Source organism: Sylvia atricapilla, chromosome 19 (genome assembly GCF_009819655.1).
Source record: "Sylvia atricapilla isolate bSylAtr1 chromosome 19, bSylAtr1.pri, whole genome shotgun sequence".
NCBI classification, from domain to species: Eukaryota; Metazoa; Chordata; class Aves; order Passeriformes; family Sylviidae; genus Sylvia; species Sylvia atricapilla.
In genome coordinates this window covers 9,127,719-9,153,184 of record NC_089158.1, presented here as the reverse complement: position 1 = coordinate 9,153,184, position 25,466 = coordinate 9,127,719, and the positions used below count along the sequence as shown (strand labels likewise).

General features: G+C 57.4%; 1 protein-coding gene across 1 annotated transcript in view; it reads left to right on the top strand.

The window, feature by feature from the left end:
- Window positions 1-23,821, top strand: part of KCNT1 (potassium sodium-activated channel subfamily T member 1) — a 39,622-nt gene extending 15,801 nt beyond the window's left edge. Inside the window, 30 exon segments of the mRNA XM_066333066.1 lie at window positions 2,605-2,684; window positions 3,678-3,777; window positions 4,801-4,857; window positions 5,171-5,219; window positions 5,362-5,421; window positions 6,148-6,222; window positions 6,563-6,646; window positions 7,065-7,168; window positions 8,327-8,507; window positions 8,602-8,766; window positions 9,211-9,347; window positions 9,495-9,558; window positions 9,920-10,028; window positions 10,199-10,307; window positions 11,418-11,567; window positions 11,678-11,916; window positions 13,366-13,582; window positions 14,263-14,368; window positions 14,975-15,147; window positions 15,324-15,395; window positions 15,665-15,799; window positions 16,006-16,117; window positions 16,398-16,499; window positions 16,591-16,674; window positions 17,005-17,133; window positions 17,472-17,492; window positions 18,283-18,586; window positions 20,145-20,207; window positions 22,716-22,800; window positions 23,688-23,821. Coding sequence (XP_066189163.1) covers window positions 2,605-2,684; window positions 3,678-3,777; window positions 4,801-4,857; window positions 5,171-5,219; window positions 5,362-5,421; window positions 6,148-6,222; window positions 6,563-6,646; window positions 7,065-7,168; window positions 8,327-8,507; window positions 8,602-8,766; window positions 9,211-9,347; window positions 9,495-9,558; window positions 9,920-10,028; window positions 10,199-10,307; window positions 11,418-11,567; window positions 11,678-11,916; window positions 13,366-13,582; window positions 14,263-14,368; window positions 14,975-15,147; window positions 15,324-15,395; window positions 15,665-15,799; window positions 16,006-16,117; window positions 16,398-16,499; window positions 16,591-16,674; window positions 17,005-17,133; window positions 17,472-17,492; window positions 18,283-18,586; window positions 20,145-20,207; window positions 22,716-22,800; window positions 23,688-23,808 — 3,487 coding nt within the window. The 3' untranslated portion in view covers window positions 23,809-23,821.
- The last annotated feature ends 1,645 nt before the right edge of the window (window positions 23,822-25,466 follow it).

Genomic DNA, 25,466 nt, shown 5'->3' with positions numbered 1-25,466 from the left:
GTGAAGGATATTCCGTGTGGGAAGGATGTCCCAGGTGGGGATGATGCTCCAGGTGGGGAGGATGCTCCAGGTGGGCAGGATATTCCAGGTGGGCAGGATATTCCAGGTGGGAAGGATATTCCAGGTGGGCATCCTGGAATGCAGGATATTCCAGGTGAGAAGGATCCTCCAGGTGGGGAAGATGTCCCAGCTGGACAGGATGCCCACCAGAGCAGCAGGGAGGGGACACTTTGAACACCCCATCGTGGCAGAGCTGCTGTGAAGGCAGAGCTGTCACTCTGGTGTGTTTTGGGGCGGTGATGATGCAGTCAGAGTTCTGCTTGGTTTTTATTTCCAGCTAACTCCCTGACAATGAAATTAAAGGGTAGGTTTTACATTATATCATCTCCTCCCCTCAGCTGGAAATGGAGTAGGAGCTTTGAAACTTTGGGATGATGCTGCTGCCTGGGAAGAGCCACCCCTCATTCAGCTGTGGGGTGTTGGATTCACCTGCAGAGCACAAAGATCTGGGGCTCAGCCTTGGCAGGTTGTCTGCACAGGAACCTCTTCCCTCCACGTTCTTTTATTCATCTCTTTGCAGTGTTAAACACCCTGTTTCCCCCCAGTCGAGACATTTTGTCGCTTTGTTGTTTTTGCAGCGTTCCTTCTTTCCTGCAGCCACCAGGATGGATGAACACGTGGGCTACTTCATCATAAAAAAAAGTTAGATCTAATCATTTAGTCCTTTTATCCACCAGCAATTACAGTCATTGTCTCCGAGGTGGGCCACAGCTCCACAGATCAGTGAACCATCTGTCTGGTGACACAGATTTATTTTGCTGTTTGCTGCTTTGGTAGCAGACAAATGTCTGGCGAGAGGAATCGTGCTCCCTGAAGTCTCGGGCTCCTCAAGGCACTTAATCCTGGGGGACTCTGATAAATGGGGTGCTGCTGTCAGAGCTGAAAGCCGCTTCCCAGCAACTTCCTGGGCATCCTTAATGAGGAGAAGGAGCAATTACCTTGCGTGCAGCGTTGTGAGCAGTTGTGACAGCTGATTTATGCCCTGGCACAGGAAAAAAAAGAAAATGATTTGCCGAGTCTGGCTCCGGAGACGATTAATTTTAACTCTTGTGAAGGCTGGGCTTTGAGGCTCTGCATTAACGCTCTTTGCATCGTGCTGATGAGCCAGGGACATAAATTCTCCTGCTCTCTGGGGTTGTCCACCTTCTGCTGGTGACCACGAACCTGGTGTGGTGCAAAACCTTGGACTGGCCGAGGTGGAGCCCAGGATGAGGGACCCCCGGGCGATGAGGGTCTCAAAAACCCCTCTCCCTGTCTGCTGCCTGATCAGCTGGGCACGGAAATGCTCGGTAAAATCTTTATCCCTCCGTGTCAGAGCGAGGAGCAGCTGCTTCCCGATAAATCAGGATGGGGCTGGAGAGGGAATGGCCTCACCCTGATGGATGGAGGGCTGGGGAAGGCGCCTGCTTCAGGAGGTCTGATCGCCTCCGGGGCAGCTCCAAAAGGAGTAATAACCCGAGCGCTTCCCCAGGACTGAGAACAGCCAGGGGAAGCGATTTGTTAATTCCCCGCGTTTAACTCCTTTCTGGGCCGGACGGGAAGGAGCCAGTTTTGTCTCGCTCAGTCCAAAGCCGAGGCAGGGGGAACCTCTGGAGCTCCAGCGGCGCTCGGCAGAAGCGCTGCCACCGAAGGTGATGAATAATGACGAGTTCGCAAAGGGCTGCGGGCGTTTATAAAGTGCCGCCAGAGGATGAGCCGAGCCGGGAGCCAGCGCAGCCCTCATCCAGGATCCCGGACCCTGCTGACATCCCTGCGGAGCAGCCGCCAGCCTCGGGGGGATTTTTCTCCCATCCCCAGGGCGGCTGGGCTGTGGGGCTGCCGCGGGGAGCAGAGGAAGGCGTGAACGGGCCATTTCCACATTCACCCGCTGCTCCTCCTCCTGTGCAGGGCCCTGCCAGGTGACTCCCTGCCCTGGCGTGTCGCCTGTCACCAAGGATGCCAGGAGATGTTTGGAGCTGCTTGTCAGCTCCTGGGGATTTTTATTTTTTTTTTTCTGGAATGACCAAGTGTGGTATCTTAGCAACGAAGGGAAATTTTTCTCCTTTTTAGAGGGGAATTGTCTTTTAACGGCTTCGATGCTGAGTGTTTCTCCTCCCCAGGAAGAGCCGGGGCATGGAGAGAGCCAGGGGACATTGGGGACGCTGGGGACATTGTCCTCAGCAGCTCCTGGCCTGCTGCAGCTGGGTGGCTGGAGCAGATCAGTCAATGGGAGGGATGCTCCAAACCAAGGCCGCTGCTTTTCTGGGAGTTTCGGAGGCTGTGAAAGGAGAAGTTTGTACCTCTGCTGTCAGCTGGTTGTGTGGGGAGGAAAGCCAAGCCCTGGGTCCCCAGCAGAGCTGGCCCTGGGGTGACATCGGCTGTTTTGGGGGGTCCCTGGGGCTCCCGGCTGCTGGCGCTGCCGCTTTGGGACTGCGGGGACAGCCCGAGCCTGGGGTCCCTGCGGGGTGTCACCTCGCTGGGATGGGGACACAGAGGGGCTCCCGGGGGGCTCCTGCCCTGCGCTGGCAGCGCCCTGAGCCGCCCCTCTGGGCACTCTCCCCGCAGGGTGCAGGTGGAGTTCTACGTGAATGAAAACACCTTCAAGGAGCGGCTGAAGCTCTTCTTCATCAAGAACCAGCGATCGAGTGAGTCGCTCCGTGCCCTGCCCGAGCCGGGAGAGCTCTGTCCTGGGGGATGAGAAGCCACTGATTGCCATCTGCTGGTGGCTTTGTCCCCGCGTGTCCCCTGCCCGCCTCTTGGTCCCTTTTTTTTTGTGGCTCGGTTTGGGGGGATGCTTTGCACGGGGAGGAGATGAGCCCTTCTGCCCTCTCCGCTCCCTGGGGACAGCCCAGCGTGACAAAGAGCTGTGACAAGCTGCCTGGGAGCAGGGTGGGTGTCTGGGGGCTAATGTCCCCATCACCGAGCTGGCTGTGTGTCCCTGGGGACAGCCAGGGCCGGCTGGGAGTTACCCACTCCCTCTCCAGCCACGGGGATTAGTCTCCACTTGACTAATGGTGTTTTTATTTTCTTCCTCCGAGATGTCATTAGCTGGCTGGAGGGGGGTCCGCTCCTTAATTTATAAATTCGAGTTTTCTTTCCCTCCCTGCATCCTGTTGTCTTGTTAAGAAGCCAGAGCGCGGCACAACAGGGAGCCCAGGGGGAAGTTTTTAATGAAAATGTGATGAATTTCTCACTTGTAATTTGAGTAATAACCCCACGGACCGGCTGGGGAGGCAGAGTGGATAAAGCAGCAGCTTTTCCTCCCTGTCCCTGCTCCTGCGAGCTGGTTGTAATGTGGTCAGTGCTGCTCTGGTGCTTTTAAATGGATGCCTGCTTAATGAGGGGGACACACTCCAGCAGCTCCTCGTTTGTCTCTCACATCTATTGGGGTCAGCAAGGAGCTGACCCAGCGTTTTTATTTCTGTCTTGCTCTCCTGTGTCTGTGACACTGGGCAGGAGCCCTGGGCAAAGCGTGGGCAGTGCTGCTGGCCTGGGGCTCACAGGGCTCCTGTGGGGCTGGCACAAGCTGTGGGGCTGTGCTCTGGGGGCTGCACGGGGAACCCGGGGTCTTTGGGGATGCCTGGGGAAGTTTGGGATGCCCAGGAATGCCGCCTCATCCCTGCTCCCCTCCACCACAGGCCTGAGGATCCGGCTCTTCAACTTCTCCCTGAAGCTGCTCACGTGCCTCCTGTACATCGTCCGTGTCCTGCTGGACAACCCCGAGGAGGGAATCGGCTGGTGAGTGCCCCCAGGGCCCCCAGCCCAGCCCACAGCTCGGTGTGGATGCAGCAGGAGTGAGGATGCTCTCGGAATTGGCTCTTGATCAAACCCTCCCAGGCTCAACCCCCACGGACGGGGCTGTCCGCTGGTCCCGTGCTGTGCGTGGTGGAAAAATTCAGGTCACGTCCATTTCCAAATTCTGTCTGCCTCTGTCAGGGGCTCAGCGTGGCCTTCAGACACAGGCCAGAGCTCAGTCACCCCGGGGCATCACCATGCAAATACTTTCTGCAGGCTGACGCCCTTGAAGGCATCAACACTAAATCGAAGCATTTGAGAGGGAAATTCGTTGTGCTGTGTGGATCCTTGAGGTGATGGATGATCCCACACATCAGTTTTGTGCTGGGTTTCTGTATAAGCCTGTTTTTAATGTCCTTCCTTCGTTTAGCTCATGTACAATGTGTTTTTTGGGTTTTTTTTTTTTTTTTTTGTTCCCAAGAGCTTGGAGAATCAGCGATTTGATTTTCTCCTTGCAAAGGCTGCAGACTACCAAGTACATCTGCACCTTTCAGACCTGGGAGAGCGAAGCAGGACACAGATGCTCATCCTTGAGAGGTGTAGCACAGCGGCAGCTCAGGGGATCCCGTTTTCCCGAGGCTGTGTGGCAGCAGCACATCCCTCACAGCGAGGCAGGGAGAGCTTGGCTGCGTGTCCTTGTCCCACGAGCTGCAGCTCAGCAATTTTTTTTTGCTAATTGTCACCTGGTAACTCCCAGTTCCCCTTTGCACTGTGCCAGGGAGAGTCAGCGTTCCACAGCATCTCTGGGAGGGGCTGCAGCACCTGAGAGGTTTTATCCTCCAGCAATGAGATGTTTCAGGGCTGCTGGGTGAGACTTTTCCCGTGCAAAGCCCTGATAGGAATCAGGATCCAGGGAAATGTTGTCCAGTCCTCCCCCAGCCATGAGGGCGCATTTTGATCCCCAGGAATCACTCCCAGCACCCCCGTCCCCCCAGTGACAGCCTTTCCCTGCTCTTTCTCTCCCAGCTGGGAATGCGAGAAGCAGAATTACACAGCCTTCAACCAGTCCACGAACATCAACTGGTGAGTGGGGAGCTGCTGCAGGGCTGGGGCTCAGCTCTGCCAGGACGTGGCAGCAGAGGGATGGGGGTGGCTGCTGCTGGCGGCTGCCTGAGGCCACTTTTGGTGGTGGGGCTGCTCCAGGGATGTGGAGCAGCATCCCAGAATCAAATCCATTGGCAAGTGCCAGCGGCTGCACCCTTGGGAATATTTATTTCCAGTGTAGGGGCTGCTTGAGCCAACAGTGCAGCAAAGAACAGCAGCTCCTGAGCCAGCCTTGGGTTTGCATTCAGCGGGGGGAAAAGACCCTGAGATCCCCTCTGGGTTTTCTCCACAGGTCACACATCTTCTGGGTGGACAGAAAGACCCCTCTGTGGGCCGTGCAGGTGAGCAGCCCACGGTGGGTGTGCAGGAGCCCAGGGGAGCTGGGTGTGAGGAGCACCCCAGGGCAGGAGGGGCTCAGAGAGCTCTGATCCTCTGCCAACACCCGGAGAGACCCCTCGGAGCCTCCCCTGTGTGTCCCTGCAGGTCAGCATCGCTCTCATCAGCTTCCTGGAGACCATGCTGCTCATCTATCTCAGCTACAAGGTGAGAGCTGCGCTCTGCCCCTCCGTGGGGATGGATTTCCCCTGCTCAGGGCTGTCTGCAGCATCCCGGGAGGAGGTTTGTTTGTCTGGGCGATGTCCCAGCCGGCTCTGCACCTTTTCCCTCTCTCATTCCCCCTGTGCAGAGCAGAATCTCCTCTTTCCGTGCTTTCTCGGGAGTTCAGACCCGTTTAAGGCAGGGTTTTGGTGTCAGGCTGACACAGCCCAAGTTTCCCGAGGATGACTCCCAGCTCTGCTGCCTCCGGAGGGAGTGGCACGGCTCCGAGCCGGACAAGGAGAGGCACAAACTGACTCCTTTGGCCCAAAGCCCCCTTAAAATGGGCAGAAAAAGTGACCTTAACTCTTTAAGTGACTTTGACAAATGGCACCTTCCCAGGGGCTCAGGGGAGGGTTCCAGCAGAGCCTCAGACCTTGTGTCACCCCCTGCTCTGACAGTGACACCTCCATCCATCTGGAGCTGTCACTGTCACTGTCACCCTCCATCCTTTCATGCAGAGTTGTTGTCCCCCAGTTCTGGGTGGCAGCAGTGACAGGCAGAGGGATGCAGTGGCTGTGCAAAGGACTGAGGAGTTTGGGGATGTTTCCTGCTCCCTGAGTGTCTGCCACCTCTCCTGGTTCCTGCAGGGTCTGGGGCAGAGCGCGATGGTTTTAATTGTCCTCTGGCAAGTTTTGAAGCTGGTTTAATTCTTCTTTGGTTTAAATTCCTCAGGGGAACATCTGGGAGCAGATTTTTCGCATTTCCTTCATCCTGGAGATGATCAACACGGTGCCATTCATCATCACGGTGAGTGTGGCATTTGAAAGCAGCTCTAAGTGTAGTAAGTGCTGTAATTTTGGTGGTGAAAAAAAAAAAAGAAAAAAAAAAAAGTGGGTGTCTGGCCAAGCGGTATTTAAGGCTGGCAGGAAATTTTTCTTTCAGGTATTTGACAATATAATGACTTTCTCTGGAGTGTTATCCCAAACCTCATCCTCCCTTTCCAGCTGCTTCACTGCAGCCAGGGAAGCAGGGCTGTGCTTGGTGGCAGCTTCTGCTCAACTTGGATCCTTCCACACAGGGAGGACTGGCTGCTTATAGGTCTATTTTTTAAAAGAGATTTTTCTGTGAACAAACCTTGCTTTTGTAGATATTCTGGCCTCCTTTGCGGAATTTGTTCATTCCTGTGTTTCTCAACTGCTGGCTGGCCAAGTACGCCCTGGAGAACATGATTGTGAGTGATCCTTTTTGCCCAGCTCCTGGGGGATGTGGAGGGCAGCAGGACTGGGAGGGAACCCTTGGCTGCCCCCAGCTCTGGGGCAGGATTTGGAGCTTGATGTGTGCCGGGGAATGCCAGGCTGGGAATGCCAGGCTGGGAATGCCAGGCTGGGAATGCCAGGCTGTGAGCTGGAATCCCTGAGTGCCTGTCCCACAGTGACAGGGGTGAGGTGTTCCAGCTGTGCCCCTGTTCCCACTGGAGCTGTGTCACCCCACAGCAGATCCCAGACCTGCTGGGGGGAAGGCACCTCCCTTCCCAAGGGCTAAATCCTTCCCTGGGGAGGGCGTTGCTGGAGCCAGCAGCAGCTGATGCTTGCAGGGGACTTTTCCCTGGGGCTCTGTGAGCTGGTGGGAGCCCTCCCCTCTCCCCCCAGAACGATCTGCACCGAGCCATCCAAAGGACGCAGTCGGCAATGTTCAACCAGGTGCTCATCCTGATCTGCACTCTCCTGTGCCTGGTGTTCACGGGGTGAGTGTTGTTCTCCGGCTCTCCAAACCCCCTTCCTGACCCCGGGAATCCGGCTGTGCCCACCCCGAGAATCCAGCTGTGCCCACCCCCCGAGAATCCAGTTGTGCCCACCATGAGAATGCAGCTGTGCCCACCCCGAGAATCCAGCTGTGCCCACCCCAGGAATCCAGCTGTGCCCACCCCGGGAATCCAGCTGTGCCCACCCCCCGGGAATCCAGCTGTGCCCACCCCGGGAATCCAGCTGTGCCCACCCCAGGAATCCAGCTGTGCCCACCATGAGAATGCAGCTGTGTCCACCCCGAGAATCCAGCTGTGCCCACCCCCCGGGAATCCAGCTGTGCCCACCCCCCAGGAATCCAGCTGTGCCCACCATGAGAATCCAGCTGTGCCCACCCCAGGAATCCAGCTGTGCCCAGCTGTGGCAGGACTGGTCTCTAGCAGAGCTCCCAACTTCCCCTGCTTTGCTTCACCCCCCGGCACACTGAGCACTGGGAGAGGGTTTCTGAGCCGAACTAAAGATCCTCCTCTGTTCCAGGGTTTTCTCGGGAAGTTTTCAGTGAGGCCGAGGGCGCTGTCAGAGGGAGCTGGGGGATGTGGGTGTCGGGGCAGTGCCGAGGGCAGGGACAGCAGTGTGGGATGTCATCCCCTCCTTCCCCAGGGGTGGCTCATTCACCAGAACCCATCCGCTGCCCTGCCGGGGTCCAGCAGAGCTCTTCCTCCCCCACAAGTCACAGCTCCCGAGCTCATTTGTGTAATTGGTCGCTGGGGCTCCTGCTAATTAACTGGGCCCTTTACCCTGGGCATTGGCAGCATCAAGGGTGTTCCTCTGGGCAGTGGGAGCAGAGCTCATCACCGGCTATTTAGCTCTGAATTAGGCCTTGAATTCTCCTCTGACTCCCTCGGTCTGAGCTGGAGGCATATTACACCATTAAGTTGCTGAATGGAGAGGAAATGAGGCTTTTAGGCTCATGAGGTTTTGGCAATAAAGACGATGCTCTGACGTGGATGACTAATGCTATTTCAGAGCTCAGTGGTGCTCCCAGCCCTGCTGCTGGATGAGTTTGGGGGACAGTTTGGGCCCAGGATGGTTTTGAGCTGCAGGTCTGTGGGGTTCTGCTGTGTCCCGGGCAGACCAACCCCTGCTGTGATGAGGCTTTTCCCTTCCAGGACCTGCGGCATCCAGCACTTAGAAAGAGCAGGTGAGAAGCTCTCCCTCTTCAAGTCCTTCTATTTCTGCATCGTCACCTTTTCCACCGTGGGCTACGGAGACGTGACACCAAAGATTTGGCCTTCCCAGCTGCTGGTGGTGATCATGATCTGCGTGGCCCTGGTGGTGCTGCCGCTGCAGGTGAGACCCCAGCAGCTGAGGGCGGGCAGGGACCCCCAGCTCACCCCAGGGCAGCCCTGCCCACGGGGACATCAGCTCCGTGCCCTCTCTGCAGTTCGAGGAGCTCGTCTACCTGTGGATGGAGAGGCAGAAGTCGGGAGGGAATTACAGCCGGCACCGCGCGCAGACGGAGAAGCACGTCGTGCTCTGCGTCAGCTCGCTCAAAATCGACCTCCTCATGGACTTCCTCAACGAGTTCTACGCTCACCCACGCCTGCAGGTGAGGGCCAGGCTGCTGCCACACCCTGCTGGGTGTTGTCACACTCTGCTGGGTCACACCTTGCTGGGCTCGCTGCAGGATTCTGTCATTAGCGTATTTGGGATGGCTGAAATAACGACGTGACTCCAAATCTTCTTGGAGGGCATCTGGCAATGTTTGTTGGAAAGCACACCCATTTTACGACTTGTTCTGATACAACTGGACCTGACTGGTCATTCAGACCAACCCCTCCTCATAAACGTCTTTGCAAGTGAATAAGACGGGAGAAGCAGCGGGTGCAAAGATCAGAAATTGTTTGGAATGTCTTCTCCCCGCTCCTCCAGAGCGACGCCTGGGAAAGTCTCTCTGACTTGCTTTCCCACAGAGCAGCTCTGCTGCTGCCTGACACCTGAAAACTCCTCTCTGACCAGGCTGTCAGCACCCACAGCAGCTTCTCTCTTGCAGGATTACTACGTGGTGATCCTGTGCCCCACAGAGATGGACATCCAGGTGCGGCGCGTGCTGCAGATCCCGCTGTGGTCACAGAGGGTCATTTACCTCCAGGGCTCTGCACTCAAGGACCAGGACCTCATGAGAGCCAAGTGAGCAGAGGGACACACCGCTCATCCCTGGAGAGGAATGTCACCCCAGCTGTGTCCCCGTGGGCCTTGGCTGGGGCTGGGAGGGGGGCAGTGCCCAGAGCTGTGGGTCTGTGCAGTTCAGGGGCTCACTGCTCTGTGTCCTGGCAGGATGGACAACGGAGAAGCTTGCTTCATTCTCAGCAGCCGAAACGAGGTGGACAGAACAGCGGCGGTGAGTCCAGCCTGAGGGTGGGCATGGGGCAGTGTTCAGGCAGGAGGGACTGGGGTGATGGTGGTCCCACCTGTGCCCAGCAAAGGAGGGTGCTGAGGAGGGTCTGAGTGCCATGGAGGACCCTGAGGATGGCACAGAGACGTGCAGCAGCACACTGGTGGCTGAGCCCCTGTGGACTCACCTTTCTTCTGCTGATTTCCCTGATTTCTTCTACTAGTTTCAGGGAGCAGCAGGGGCAGGAGGAGCCCTTGCTGTACGTTTCCAGGGTGGCTGGGTGCTTTGCAGTTCACCCCAGGGGTAGAAGCCTTGGGGAAAATAAACCATCAATCAAGTAGCTTTTGTTGTTCTTGTCCCTGTCCAGGACCACCAGACCATCCTGAGGGCCTGGGCTGTCAAAGACTTTGCTCCAAACTGTCCTCTCTACGTTCAGATCTTAAAGCCAGAAAATAAATTCCATGTCAAGTTCGCTGGTGAGTCGGAGCAGCTGCACAGCAGCTCGTGGTCAGCTGAGAGCCCTCCTGGATTGGCAGGAGGAGAGAACACCCAGTGCCACCCCAGAATGACCACATCCCTGGGCACTGCCAGCCAGGGAACCCTTCTGTCCCCCTCTCCTCCGTGATGGTCCCCCTCTGCCTTTCAGATCATGTGGTGTGCGAAGAGGAGTGCAAATATGCCATGCTGGCCCTGAACTGTGTCTGTCCTGCCACCTCCACCCTCATCACCCTGCTGGTGCACACCTCCCGTGGCCAGTGAGTGCTGTCCCTGCCTGTCCCTGCCCTCCCCTACCCCTGCCTGAGCCTGGAGGGATGGCAGAACGGAGGCCTCTGAGCTCAGGGGGAGAAGGTGGGGCTCTGGGGTGGGTCTGGGGCCCCCATCCAGGTCAAGAGCAAAAGCCCCATATATTGTAAGGGAGCCCACACCAGTGCAGTCAGGCTGGGCAACGCCAACTTTGCAGAGACTGGAGATAAAATTCTCTTTGTGTTGGCACGGTGCTGCTGGCAGGAAGGTGAGTTCACAGCACAGGCAGCCCCAGAGCCTGCAGGGATTTTTGGTGGGTATATACCCAGCGTGGCTGGGAGCAGCTCTGCCAGCACAGGGGAACAGTGGTGTGTGCCCTGCACTCCTTGGCCGGTCAGAAAAGTCTGAATTTTGGGTAAAGTGCCATCAAAACAGTTATGAAACATCCTTGCCAGATGCCTCTCGCCCCGTGCTCGGAGCTGTTTGCCAACACGGGCTCTGAACCCTCCCTCTGCACTCTGCAGGAGCCCTCATTAGATAAAAAGGCTCTTAGAACCCAAAATGAAAACGAGCTCGTCCTCAGCGAGCGCCGACAGCTTGTGCCGATGTGTCACTGTCATTTCCCTGCTGCCAGGCTCCAGGGCATCTCCAGGGATTATTGGTGCCCTGCCCTGGGATCTGCCTGGAGTTTTGGGATCTGTGCCAGCTCCAGGGGTCCCATCCCAACTCCTGAGGGTCTCATCCTACTCCTGGGGGTCCCATCCCAGCTCCAGGGGGTCCAATCTGAGATCCAGTGGGTCCCATCCCAGTTCCAGGGGTTTATCTGAGCTCCAAGGGTTTATCTGAGTTCCAAGGGGTCCCATCCCAGATCCAAGGGGTCCCATCTCAGCTCCAGGGGTCTATCTGAGCTCCAAGGGGTCCCATCCCAGATCCAAGGGGTCCCACCCCAGCTCCAGGGGTCTATCTGAGCTCCAAGGGGTCCCACCCCAGCACGAAGAGGTCTCATCCCAGCTCGAGGGGTCCCATCCCACCCCTGGGGGTGCCAGCTCCGGGGCTCTGAGCTCCAGGGGTCCCACCCCAGCCCCGCTGTGTCCCTCCTGATGCTGCTGCGGCGGTTGCAGGGAGGGCCAGGAGTCCCCGGAGCAGTGGCAGAGGATGTACGGGCGCTGCTCGGGCAATGAGGTCTACCACATCCGCATGGGCGACAGCAAATTCTTCATGGAGTACGAGGGGAAGAGCTTCACCTACGCCGCCTTCCACGCGCACAAGAAGTGAGGGCAGGGGGATTTGCATGCCCGAGGGCTCCTCCGAGCAGGGAAAATGCCCTGGAGGGGTTTTTATCCCTCCGGTTGGGAATGCCCACGCCCTGCTCCCGGCTCAGGTACGGCGTGTGCCTGATCGGCATCCGGAGGGAGGAGAACAAAAGCATCCTGCTGAACCCCGGCCCGAGGCACATCATGGCAGCGTCGGACACCTGCTTCTACATCAACATCACCAAGGAGGAGAACTCTGCCTTCATCTTCAAGCAGGAGGAGAAGCAGAAGAAGAAGGGCTTTGCGGGCAGGGGCAGCTACGATGGTCCCTCCCGCCTGCCCGTGCACAGCATCATCGCCAGCATGGGTGAGTCGGGGGGCTCCTGCACACCCCACTCCATCCCCTTCCCCTTATTTGGGTTCTTTTCCTCCCCCGCTTTTTGTTTTATTTTGTTTTTTTTCACTCTCCTTGCCGTGCTGCCTCTCCCACCACTGAAAAGCCCTTTCCCATCCTCTCTCCCGGTCATCTCACCAGCAAAACACACGTTCCCTCGCACCCTGGGCGCTCTCAGCAAGCTCAAAAATCATTATTAAACCTCACAATGTCCATTATCATTAAGGGTATTTGCATAAATGCCCTAAGCCCGGGTTTAGCCCTCAATTATTTCCAAGGCTGGAGGAAGAAATGCCGCGGGGCACATCCTAAATCACGTTTATGATTCCCCAGCCGAGGAAGAGCGGTGCATTTGTGCGAGTGAAAAACACCATGAGTCATTGCTTCCCCCTTGTATCTGGGGAGAACGAGTTTTGGAGGAGCTGAGCCACACGAGCACATTATATTTCAGGCAAATAATTTATGTGTTTGTAGTCCTGAGCAGCAATTTGCATAGATTATCCCCCCCGGCAAACCGCGGAGCTCTTTGCTGAGCGGCGTTTGTCACAGCTCTCATCACACAGCTTTGGGGACCTTTGGCCAAGGTGAGGAGAGGGACAGAAATGACGTGAGTGCCAGCAGGGCAGTGCTGTCTGGCAAGGCCAGAGCCCCGGTTCTGCTTTTTTTTGGGACGCTCCATCAATGTGTTTGATTTTTGGAAGCTGCTGGAGGACAGGATTGAGGGAGTCTCTCCTGTCTCCCGTTGGATATCAGGGAAAATTCCTTCACAGAAAAGGTTGTGGAGGATTGGCACAGCTGCCCGGGGCAGTGGTGGAGTTGTCATCCCTGAGGGGATTTAAATGATGTGTACATGTGGCACTTGGGTTCAGTGGCAGGTTGAGAGTGGTTGGAATTCCATAGATACTGGATCTTAGAGGAATTCTCTAGCCTTAAAGATCCTGAGATTCTGGAGGTGATGAGGGAGGGAGGGATGAGGGAGGTGGGTGAGGGCATTGCTGCCTGCCTGCCTCTCCCTGGGACAAAGGGACATCCACAGGAGTGGCAGTGCCAGGGCAGGTGTGGTTCCTCACCTGGCTGGTGTCTCCCAGAACCCACTGAGGGGCTTCGGGCAGGGGTCAGGCTGCAGGGCTGATCCATCAGCATGACAAAAAACTCCTGCAGAGGCCGGTTTGCCAGTGCAGGGAGCAGCAGGTGGGTGAGCCGTGAGGGGAAGGCAGAGAGGGACAGACCCCAGGGACAGCTGAGCCCTGGGGACATCCTGCACCCCACAGCAGAGGTCACCAGCTGGGGCTTCACCTGCCCACAAATTGAGCATCATCTCAGCTGTCTCATCCCCGTGCAGGACCCGAGGACAGGAGCTTTTCCTGACCTTTCCCCCACCTCTTAGAGCGTGTTTTTGTGCTCCCTCCCCGCCGTGTCCAGGTACAGTGGCCATGGACCTGCAGAACACCGAGTGTCGCCCTGCCAACAGCAGCAAGCTGGCGCTGCCAGCCGAGAATGGCTCGGGCACACGCCGGCCCAGCATCGCCCCCGTCCTGGAGCTGGCTGATACCTCGTCCCTGCTGCCCTGTGACCTCCTCAGTGACCAGTCCGAGGACGAGATGACGCAGTCGGACGAGGAGGGCTCGGCCGTGGTGGAGTGAGTGGCTCTCTGTCGGAGAGATCTTCTTTGTTTACTCCAGTTGCGTCTGGTTTGTTGTGGTTGCACCACAGTTTGTCCCAGTTTCAGAGACACCAGGGCCAGTGTGGCCAGATGGACACGAAAAGGTGACGCTCGCATCGTTAATTTGTGAGAATGAAAGAAAAAAAAAAAAAAAAAAAGGAAGTTTATTTCGGGATCAGAGATTTTACGGCTTTTGGAGTTTGATCAGGGATTGGGGGATGAGGTTAGCACCCCTCTGACCCCACTGGTCAAACCAGAAGTCCATCAAGTTGTCCTTGCCCCTGGAAGGAATGCGTGATTTACAAAACATCGCTCTTTGTTCATGTGAAAAAGCTGCAGTAGAAAGTGTAAACATCAGAAGGTTGAACCATCAGAGCCACAGGAGCGGGGCACGCGGCAGGTTCCTGGGGGATGCTCAGGCTCAGCCCCTCTCGGCTTTTCCACGAGCGCCCTGTTCCTGCCTCTTTACAGTCTCATGGCCCTTTACATAGCAAAAACCACTCCTAAATATGTGTATTCAGGGAATTCCCAGCTGCTGCAGGAGAGTTTTGCAGGGCATTTACCAGTTTTGCTGTTGAAGGTTCTCCCCAGCATCCGAGCTGTGGATCAGTGGGAAGTTTTCCCCGTGTCCTCACACAGATTCCTCTCTGCTGCAGGTACGTGAAGGGCTACCCCCCAAACTCGCCCTACATCGGGAGCTCCCCGACCCTGTGCCACCTTCTGCCTGAGAAAGCCCCGTTCTGCTGCCTGAGGCTGGACAAGGTGTGCAGGGGCTGCCTGGGTGTCCTGGTTTGGAATAAATTAGGGGAGAACCTCTAAAAGGAGTCCCCTAAAAACAAACCTCCACCACTCCTTCCCCCCGCCCCCAGCCCTGGGTTCGGGAAGGAAAATGCCTTGGAGGAAAAGTGGAAAAAAACAGTTTATTGACAAATGAAAAAAAAATAAAAAACCACTCCCCAACACCGAGGAAAAGGGCAAGTTACTGTGAGTGGGAGGGCGCAGAGCTTCTTCTGCGGGTCCTGGAGATTCTCTGACTTCTCAGGTCAGGGCAGGTCCGGAGCCAGTCCAAAATCTTCGGGGGAGGTGGGGGAGGAAGGGAAAAGGAAAGGAAGGAAAGAAAAAACACAAACAGAAGCGGTGAAAACCAGCAGGCAGGAGGAGGTGGCAGAGAGAGAGAAGCAGCAGCAGCAAGCAAAGCCTGAGAGTGAGCAGCAAAGCTGCAGGTCCCACCAAAGAGGGAGGGGGCAGCTGTTAGACATAACAATGTAGTCCAAGATATGGGATGGGGAACAGTGTCAACCCAGAACACTGGGGCTGAATGTCCCCCGGGATGTGTCTGCTGAGTCCCTGCGCTGTCCCCACGCCCAGGGCTGCAAACACAACAGCTTCGAGGACGCCAAAGCCTACGGCTTCAAGAACAAGCTGATCATCGTTTCTGCGGAGACGGCGGGGAACGGGCTCTACAACTTCATCGTCCCCCTGCGGGCCTACTACCGCTCCCGCAAGGAGCTCAACCCCATCGTGCTGCTGCTGGACAACAAGCAAGTACTTCTCCAGGGGTGGTGGACCTCACACAGAACCCTCCCGGTGTTTCCACGGGGTGGGAGTGTGAGGGGAGCAGCAATCCCGCTGTTGGGTGCCCTGGCTGGTTGGCCCTGGGGGTTTTTGTGTGTCTGTCTTTGCTGAACCACCTCGCTCTCTGTGGCTCTCCCCTCAGGCCCGAGCACCACTTTCTGGAGGCCATCTGCTGTTTCCCCATGGTTTACTACATGGAGGGCACCATCGACAAGTAGGTGTTCCCACCTGTGGCTGTCGTGCCTGAATCGTTGCCTTTAGCCCAGCCCAGACCTTTCAGTCACCCCCACGAGAAGCCCCAGGGTTGGTAGCATAGAGCTGAGCCCACCTCGGGCTTCTCGGGTTGTCAACCCCTCCCTGGGAGATGGGAACAGGTGAAGAGCAGGTCGGGAGCAGCCTGGGCTCGCCGTGGAACCCCTGTGCTGCTTCCCTGTGTCGTTTCCAAGGGCTGACCCTGCGCTCTTCTCTTTGGGAACTGCCCAGCCTGGACAGTTTGCTGCAGTGTGGCATCATCTACGCTGACAACTTGGTGGTGGTGGACAAGGAGAGCACCATGAGCGCCGAGGAGGACTACATGGCAGATGCCAAGACCATTGTCAACGTCCAGACCATGTTCAGGTGAGGGGTGACCACTGCTGGGGATGAGAACAGGTGGGGTGCCAGTGCCTGGGGACACTGGGACACATCTGGCACTGGGTTTGCTGTAGGAAACACCATGTCATCAGCTGTTTCTGACCTCGGGCAGGACAGGGATGGCTGTGGTCTTCCTCAGGCTTTAAATCCTCTGAAACAGCTGCAGAACAACAGATCTCTTTCCATTGCAGGCTCTTCCCCAGCCTCAGCATTATCACGGAGCTGACCCACCCCTCCAACATGAGATTCATGCAGTTCAGAGCAAAGGACAGTTACTCTCTGGCCCTTTCTAAGCTAGAAAAGGTGAGAGGAGGTTGTTCCCTGACCTGGGAAGTCACCACTGACAGGGACTGATTGCATTTGAGCTCCTCCAAGTCCTGTGCTTTTCCTGTGTCCAGAAAACCCAATCGTGTCTCAAACATTTTCGTGCAGATAAAAAAAAAATCTTTTCTACAGTGCAAAGATGCTGTCCTGGTCTCCTCCTGCAACACCCACCAGAAACCTTACATCTGTGCCCTCCTTTAGCCATGAGTCCTCTATGTTTCTGTGAGATCTGAGCTGAAACTTCCCTTTTTTCTTGCAGAGGGAGCGAGAGAATGGCTCCAACCTGGCCTTCATGTTCCGGCTGCCCTTCGCGGCCGGGAGGGTGTTCAGCATCAGCATGTTGGACACGCTGCTCTACCAGGTGAGACACAGCCCTGTGGCCTCCCCTTTGCATCCCCCAGGGGAATACCTGAGCAAACTTTCCTTGTTTTCCTGCCCGAATGTCTCTGCAGTCGTTTGTGAAGGATTACATGATCACCATCACTCGGCTGCTGCTGGGGCTGGACACCACGCCGGGCTCCGGGTATCTCTGTGCGGTACGTGCCAAGTCCCCTGGGGTGACTGTCCTGGAGCTGGTGGCATCTGTCACCTTGTGCACAAGGATAGGGGTTCCCCTCTTCTGCAGAAGTGGGAGAGGGGAGCAGCATTGCCAGGTCATCGTTCCCCTCCAGTTTGGGGAACCTCAGTGCTACCAAAAGCTGCCAAGGACTAAACTCCCTGGTTTGAAGGCTGAGGGTCAGAAATTGCTCCTGATTTTCTTGTGGAGTGTCCAGCTCACTTTTGGGGTTGTCATGGATGAGCTGGGGCGAAGCTCAGGAGCAGCCCGAGGTGCACAGGGGGGTTCATGCCTGTCCTCTGCCCCCCAGATGAAGATCACTGAGGATGACCTGTGGATCCGGACGTACGGGCGCCTCTTCCAGAAGCTCTGCTCCTCCAGTGCCGAGATTCCCATCGGGATTTACAGGACCGAGTCACACATGTTCGCAACCTCCGAGGTGGGAGCGCAGTGCTGGCCTGTGCTGGGAAAGGGGCTGCTGGGGGTCCCAGGCTGGCATCCAGGAGGGTGTTGGTCCCTGGGGCACCTCAGGCCTGGCTGCAGCAGGGAGAGGAGGCCAAGGGAAGGGGAATTTCTGTGTTTGTTTTGTTGGTGTGGCTGCACTGGGCTGTGGTGTCCTGGTTCCCCAGCTGGGTACGCTGGCTCAGGGTCGGTGCCTGTCCCTCTGGGCACTGCTGGGTGTTCACTGGGTGCCCTGGGCAGCAGGGTGGGCACAGCAGGGCTGCCCCTTTGCTGGTCTGACTCTTGGTTTTCCCTTTCCTTTCTCCCCTGCTGCAGCCCCACGACATCAGAGCGCAGGTGAGTGCCGCTCATGTCTCACCAGGTGCTGTCTCCCTGTCCCCCCTGCCCTGTGGCCACCAGAACCACCCCGTGCTTTGTGCCAGCTCAGCCCCAGTGCCAGCACAGCGCTGCCTGTCCCCATGCAAGGGAGATACCGGCTGAGCCTCAGAGCTCCGGGAAAAGTCCTCAGTGCCCTGATGTAATTAACTGGGATAAGGAGCAAGGGAGGAGCCAGGAGCCCTTTTAAATACCTTCAGTTTTCAACTTCGTAAGGAAGCAGCGGCAGGGAGCTGGAAGCTGACGTTTAATTAAATGCAACCCAGCTCCCTGAGATGCTTTTAAAAGGGTTTATTAATAAATTCCTGCTCACCAGTGGGGATTGGTGGGTCAGAGGTGTGGCGGTAAGAGGGAAGAGAGGGAGATGAGGACATTGGCTGCTCCTTGGGCAGATATCCCAGAGGTGATCCTGTGTGAGGGGTCGGGTGCTCCCTCAGCACTGCTTATCCAAGGGAAGCTGTGGCTGCCCCATCCCTGGAAGTTCAAGGCCAGGTTGGACAGGATTTGGAGAAACTAAGTAGTGAAAAGTGTCCCCAAGGAGTGGAACGAGATGAGCTTCAAGCTCCTTGCAATCCGAACCCTTCTGGGATTCCATGGAATCTGCCGGCCAGGCGGATCCTGCAGCCCAGAGATGAAGCCCATGTGGGTCACAGGAGTGTCCCCACCCCGGTGGGAGACATCCCACCCTGCCAGCCACCGGCCAAACGCCCCTTGGCCACCCCCCATCCCGCGTGACCTGCTGGGCTTCCAGTCACAGATCTCAATCAATGTTGAGGACTGCGAGGACACGAAGGACGTCAAGGAGCACTGGGGCATCAAGACGAGCCACCACCGCAACTCGTGTTCCAGCGACCAGTCGGAGCACCCTCTGCTGCGGCGCAAGAGCATGCAGTGGGCACGGCGGCTCAGCAGGAAGGGCAACAAGCACTCCAGCAAGACGGCCGAGTGGATCAGCCAGCAGCGCCTCAGCCTGTACCGCCGCTCCGAGCGGCAGGAGCTGTCCGAGCTCGTCAAAAACCGTATGAAGCACCTGGGCTTGCCCACCACCGGGTACGGTAAGTGCCGTTCGGCCGAGCTGCTCTGCCGGTGGTGCCTTTTCCCCCAGCCCGCGGGTTCCTCAGGTAACACCTTCCCCTGGCCGAGCCCTCACCCTGCTCCAAGCCCCACTCCTGAGCCCACGCCGAGCCGCGCCTCATTCCCCGGCTTGCTTGTGCTTGTGCAGACCAGCGGCTCCAGGCTGGGGTCCCTCCACGCAGATTCCCCCTTCCCCTGCCAGCCCCGGCCAGCTGCAGGCGGCCCCCTCCCCAAATCTCTGGGATGGCTCCAGGCAGGAGTTGGCAGTGGCAGAGTGATTCCCTTGTGCCTGCAGCAGGAGCCGGTGTCCCCGCACAGCCTCGGGGACACGAGGCCCCGTTTTGTCCCCCACTTTCTGGCCGTGCAGAGATGGTGGTTCAGGACAACCCGAGCCCAGGTCAGCACCACCCGTGTGCCCGAGAGCCCCCGTAGTGCGGCAGGGAGAGGCCAAACCCCGCCAGCCCCCTTTTGTTATAGACTTTAATGCGTGATGAGCTCTTCCGTGGAAAGCCTTTCGGTAGCTGCAGGGCTGAGTTGCTTCATTGCGTGTGACACCGGTGTGTGGCTGTGACAGCCACGGCGCTCAGGGTCCCTCTGTGCAGCCACATCTCTCGTGAAGCTTCTGACCTGCCCGTGGGTGCTGGCATCTGTGTCCCCCTGGACAGCTCCCACCCCTTGGTTATGATAAACTCTGTAGCCCACTGCTCCTTTTGGTTTTTTTTTTTTTTATTTCGTTTTGGTTTTATTTTTTTTTCTGTCTTTCTTTGAAGCCATCCTGTGCTGCTGCTTGTTTGCTCCATCCTCCAAGAGTGTCCGTCCAGCCCCTGCTCACACTCAGGCTGGCAGTGAGCCCCAGCTGGGATGGGAGATGATTTTGGGTGGGGGATTCCTCCTTTCCCATCTAGGCACAGGACAGAGGAGGAGAAAATGCCCAGAACTGCAGTGCAGGAGGGGTTTGGATGGGCGCCCAGGGGCTGGTTGTGGGCACTGCCAGCATCCCCAGGGACAGAGGCAGGAGAGCTGGCCTGTGGTGGGATGGAGGGAGGACAGGGGCTGCCAGGCAGGGGCTTGCAGTGGTGTATCCCCCCCTCAACCTTTTTCCCTGCATTCCCAGCCCCAGCAGTTCTGTTGTAATTCCAGGGAGGCTGTCTGGCCTCGGTGAAGCTCAGGGCACAGCTTGGGGTCAGGTCAGGCACATCCTCATCCTGACCCATCTGGCAAATTTTGGCTGAGGGGGAGCTCTGGCAGGAGAAGGGACAAGTGTGGGACCCAGGACAGGGACACTGGGCACAATGTGGGGACCAGCAGCTCCTTGGGCATCCAGCAGCGCTGGGGACTGTGTGTTGTCACCGTGTGTCACCGTCAGTGTCTGGACACCCATGGAAAAACGTTGCTCTGCCTTCTGCCCCTTTCCTTTTTCTTTTGCTCACGTTATCGCTGCAGCGCAGGAGCTCGTCTCTGATATTTGCCGAACCATGGCTTGCTGACCTCTCTCTCTCTCTCTGTTTATGTCTGTGCCTTTCCCTGTATGTTCTGTAGAGGATGTAGCAAATTTAACAGCCAGTGATGTGATGAATCGGGTAAACCTGGGATATTTGCAAGGTAATTCCCTTTCCCTGGGAGTCCCGCGTGACTCATGGCGTGCAGCGTACAACAAGATCATGCCAGCTAAGCCCAAACCTCACCCTTGCCAGTTTTCACCTTAGATCCCCGAGCTTTCAGCGCTGATTTTGTTGGGTGGCGTTGGAAAACCCATCAGTGTCCTGTGGTGGTGGTGCAAACGCAGGGCTCTGCCTGATCAGGGAGATAGAAACCTCAGGGACCCTTTTTTTTTTTTTTTAACTGAATTCCTGCAGGGAAATCACAGCCCTTGGCTTTCATTAACAAAACCCTCCCTCCACGGCTCTGCGAGGTGGCTTTGGGCTGTACAGCCAGTGGCAGCTTGAGGAGGGGACAAGGATGGGGGACAAGTGCACCAGAGCTGCCTGTGCATGTTGTGATGAGATGCTGGAGCTGCTGCTGGCTCAGCCACAGTCCAGGGCAAGGCAGCGCTTTAAAAATCCCTTTGCACCCCTTGGTTTGGCTTCCTGGACCCTTCTCCAGCATTAGAAAACCCCATTTTCTGATGGGGGATGCTGGGCTCACAGCCACAGGAGCCACTGGTGCTGCAGCCACCCCGGGCACCTTGTGGGGCTCTGTGGCACCTGCCAGGTTTTCCCATCTTTTTTTCCCTCTTTTCACCACTCCTTTTTACTGCAGCAACCCCCAAGATTAGCAATGGCCCATCCCAGCTTCATTTTAATTTTTTTTTTTTGGCTCCACTAGCCCCAGGCTTAAGGTGAAACGTTGGCATTCTGCTACCAAGTGTGTGTCCTTCATCAGCCAGACAGCCCCAGCTGGGGCTCATGGAAGCCCCAGGCCAGCAGAGTATATTGCCCAGGGCAGTGGAGGAGCAGCAATATACTCGGTGTGCTCAGCAGGGCCGGGCTGAGCTCCACGGGGTCAGGAAACTTCCATGGGGCAGGGAAAAACCTGCCCAGAGCCAGAGCCCGTCCCCACCCCGCTGTCATGTCCAACCCCGTGTGTCCCGTCGGGTCCCAGGGTCTGTGTGCCACCTTTGCCACCCCCATCCCTGTCTCCCTGTAAGGCTGAGCACTGGGATGGCCAAAACTCTCCCCCGGTGGCTCCAGGACAGGACACCCTGGCACAGCCTGGGGCTCCCAGGCAGCGTCTCCCCGAGGGTGGTCCCACGTCCCCCTGGCTGCAGCACCTTCTCGGAGGTGCCAGGGATGTGTCTGAGCAGCAAAACAAAGGTTCTGGTGTCCCCCTGGAAGCGCGGCTGGAGGGGTGCCCCGGGCCTCAGCTGGGTGTGCCCTGCCAAAGGCACCTCTCTGCAGGGAAGCTCTTTGCATTCCTGTGCTGGCTGGAGCTGCATCCGAGGGCTGGAGAAGAGCAGTCTCACCCCCGTGCCAGGGTGATCTGAGCCCCGTTGTCATTGTCGTGGCAGGAGAGGTGACCCTGGCTGTGCCCACCATGGGGCAGGGCAGCCTGTGGCTGGGGGATCCCCCCCTCCAGGAAGGGGACAGCAGGGACAGGGCTGTTGGGAGCAGCAGGACAGGCCACAGGGAGCAGCCCCCAGCCTGGAGTTCACGCCCATCCCAGTGGCCGGGTCCTGGTCCTGCTGCCCCTCCCCAAAAAAAGCAGCTCCATTCGCTCCATTCGCTCCATTCGCACCTCAGAGGGACCTTTCCAAAAGCCTGGAGAGGCGTCCCAGTGACAAGCCTTGCAGCGAGCTGGTGTCCCGCCGTGCTCCTCACGCTGCCCCGGCCTCCGTCTGTCCGTCCCCTCTCCACCCTGTCCATCCCCACCCCATCAGCCCGTCTGGAACTTGGTGTCACCTCTTGTCGCAGCTTCCACCCCTCCCCGGCGCCCGCAGCCTCGCACCCCCATCCATTTCACCATGATCTTGTTCTTGGCTATTTCGGGAAGCACAGGGGTCCCTCCCCTGTCACCCAGACCCCCCGTTCCCCCCGTGGGTGCTGCTCTCGGTGGTCCTGAGCCCCCCCTGGGAGGTCACTGTGGTTCAGAGCCGTCCCCAAAATGACACTGATGGCTCTGGAACTACCCGGAGGCGATGTCCCCTGGGCAGGGGAAGGAAGCAATCCGTGGATTAATCCGGTGTCTGGGGTGATGCTAAATTGACTAATTGAAGGGGAGAGGTGGGCAGAGCATTGGGGCGGCCCCGGGGGGGGTTCAGCTGCCCTGAGCCAGTGCTTGGACTTGTGCTGTACCTGACACAGCAGGACTAACCTGTTCCCTCTTTTGCACTGCACCAAGGTAAGACAACTCACTTTATTCTGGGGGGGGAGTGGGGGCTTCGAAGAGTTTCCTGTGCCAGTCCCCCTGGGCCGTGCTGTGGTGGGGGAGAGCCTGGGGAGGTGAGGAGGGAGGTGGCAGTGACATTCTTGGTGCCCTCCCGGTGGCAGTGACGTTCTCCTGGTGAAGGGACCTGTCTGTGGGAGTGAGAGCCAGCACGGGACCTGTCACCTTGCCTGTTGGGGTGTCTGTGGGGGTGTCCCTCCCTCACCAGCCCTGTCCCCGCTCTTGCAGATGAGATGAACGACCACCAGAACACCTTGTCCTACGTGCTGATCAACCCTCCCCCGGACACGCGGCTGGAGCTCAACGACATCGTGTAGGTGTCACCTCACCCCGGACTGTCCCCAGCGCCCTGAGCTGCCCCCATCCCACTGCTGCCCACCATTCCTCAGAAATACCCGCGGGTTTTGCCTCTTTCCCCCTCGCTGTGTTCCTGAGCACTCCCCAAACCACCCCAGCCCCATCTCAGCTCCCATGGGCAGCCTGGAATTTCCCTTTGCCTTTTGCAACTGAGGAATAACTCCTGATTATTTATTATACACTCCTATATATTTATTATATTATTTATTTATTTATATTATTTTATGGCATTTCCACCAACAGCTCTCACCATTTAACACCCCCCTGATTCAAACAACTGCCGTGCTCTGTGAGCAGCACAGCTCTGGGGGGCATCCCTGTGTGTCCTGGCCTCAGTTCTGGGGGAACTGGGAGGTTCCAGCAGTGTAACCAGGCTGTGCCCCAGCCTCAGTTCAATTCAGAGGGACCTGGGGGGTTTCAGTGGTGTAACCAGGATGTCCCAGCCTTAATTCAGAGGGATTTGGGGTGTTCCAGTGGTGTAATCAGGATGTACCCCAGTCTTAATTCAGAGGGAACTGGGGGGTTCCAGCAGTATAACCTGGCTGTCCCAGCTTTAATTCAGGAGGATCTGGGGAGTTCCAGCGGTGTAACCAGGCTGTGCCGTGGCCTCAGTTTGAGGGGAACTGCGGGGTTCCAGCAGTGTAATCTGGCTGTCCCTCAGCCTCAATTCAGTTCCAGGGGGGATCTGGGGGGTCCCAGCGGTGTAACCAGGCTGTGCCCCAGCCTCAGTTCAGTTCAGGGGGACTGGGGGGTCCCAGCGGTGTAACCAGGCTGCCCCAGCCTCAGTTCAGTTCAGGGGGATCTGGGGGGTCCCAGCGGTGTAACCAGGCTCTCTCCCCGCAGCTACCTGATCCGCTCCGACCCTCTGGCCCACGTGGCCAACGACGGCCACAGCCGTAAGAGCAGCTGCAGCAACAAGCTGGGCTCCGGCAACCCCGAAACACGAGACGAGACCCAGCTGTGAGCAGCCCCCGAGCGCCGCGTCCCCGCGGGCACCGGCCACCGGGACAGGCGGGCCACCGGAGACCGGCCCCGGGGGAAGGCGGCGGCTGCTGCCCGCGGTGCCCCGGAGAAAGGCGATGCCCAGGCCGGTTCTGTGCCGCGGGAGCGATGCCCGGAGCCCCCGGGAGGGGAGGCACAGCCCCGCATCCATCCGCAGCCGGTGGCCGTGCGCGCCGGGGATTTTAACTTTTTATACCGATACCGCAACTAGTGAGAAAGTCTTCGCTGGTGCTGGTGGGATGTGGCTGAGCCCAGACGCCGATGACCCTGGGGGAGCGGGGCTGTGGTTGGTGTGGCCCCCGGTGGTGCAGGTTGGTTGGATTTATGGGGCTGGTAAAGACGAGAGGGAGACTGCACCGAAACTCTGCTCCTCTTCCTCCTCTTCCTTCGCCAGGTGTCCCCCAGGGTACCCAAACTTCTGCTCTTTCACCCAACTCATGTTCTTCATCCTCTTTTTCCACGCTGGGGAAGGACTCTGGTGGCCGTGGCGGGGACAGGGTGGTGGCAGCCCCCACGGGGCCATGGAGGGGCTGCTCTGCCCTGGTGGCATCTCCCAAACCAAAACACGCCAAGCCCAGGGGACCAAAAGCTGGGCCAGCTCTGTCACAGTGCCTCTGAGCCATTGGATTGGTGTCCCCTTTGTGTCCCCCCGTGCTGCTGCTGGAGCTGAGCTGCCTGGGGGTGTCAGGGATGCTTATCCCGGGCTGGCCAGGGCCACACACCGGGGTGTGGTGGTTTGGGGTCTCCTCTTGGCCCTTTCCCCTCCAGCCAGGGCACTCTGGGGTCCATCCCCTTTGTCTGTCCTGGCCGTGTCCTGCTCTCCTTCCCGTCCCCGTGGTCACAGCTCGGTCACACCATTAAGGCAGCGGGTTCTGCCTGTCCCCCCCATCCACCACAGTCCCCTGGCAGCTCCAGCCACCCCTGCTCAAGCCTGTCCCCATGTCCCCATGGCTTCCCCCACAGCAGAGGTGCACGAACATCTCCCTGACCGCCACAAACACCAGATGTGTTCTTCATCGACTTTTGCACATTCTATGACACTGATGTGGAAAGGGTTCCTTTGACTGCCAAGTGAATAACTGAGTCGTTAACTTTATATCCTTTTCTGTTCAGATCTTCCCATTCCAATGTGATTTTGGGGTTGGTTTTTGTTATTTTTTTTTTAGCAAGGAGCTTGTAAAGCACAACATGGCCATGAAATCCCATCAGCTTCCTGCACTCGCTGCCAGCTGAATGGTTTATTGCCTTTAGCATTCACCGTTTGCTCCCCAGTACATCCCCAATCAATGTTTACAAAGAAAACAAACAAAAAAAAAAAAAGAAAACAAGCCAAAACCTGTTTAAAATGAGTTTTAAACAGCTCCAGCTGTTTAAGATGCTCCAGCCAATGGAGATGTGCTGCCCATCCTGCCCGTGGCCCTGAGGGAGAATAGAGATGCCCAGGGTAGGACCAGTGCCAAGGCTGGTATCACCTCAAGAGGGTGTTGAGAGAGACCTGCTGTGCCTGAAGATGAGGTTTGGGGTCCATCTTTTATTTTTTTTTTAATTATTTTTTTTTCCCTGAAGTGCCAGGCAGGATCCCCTGAGTGGTGGCACATCCTAGGCTGGGTGAGGTACCAC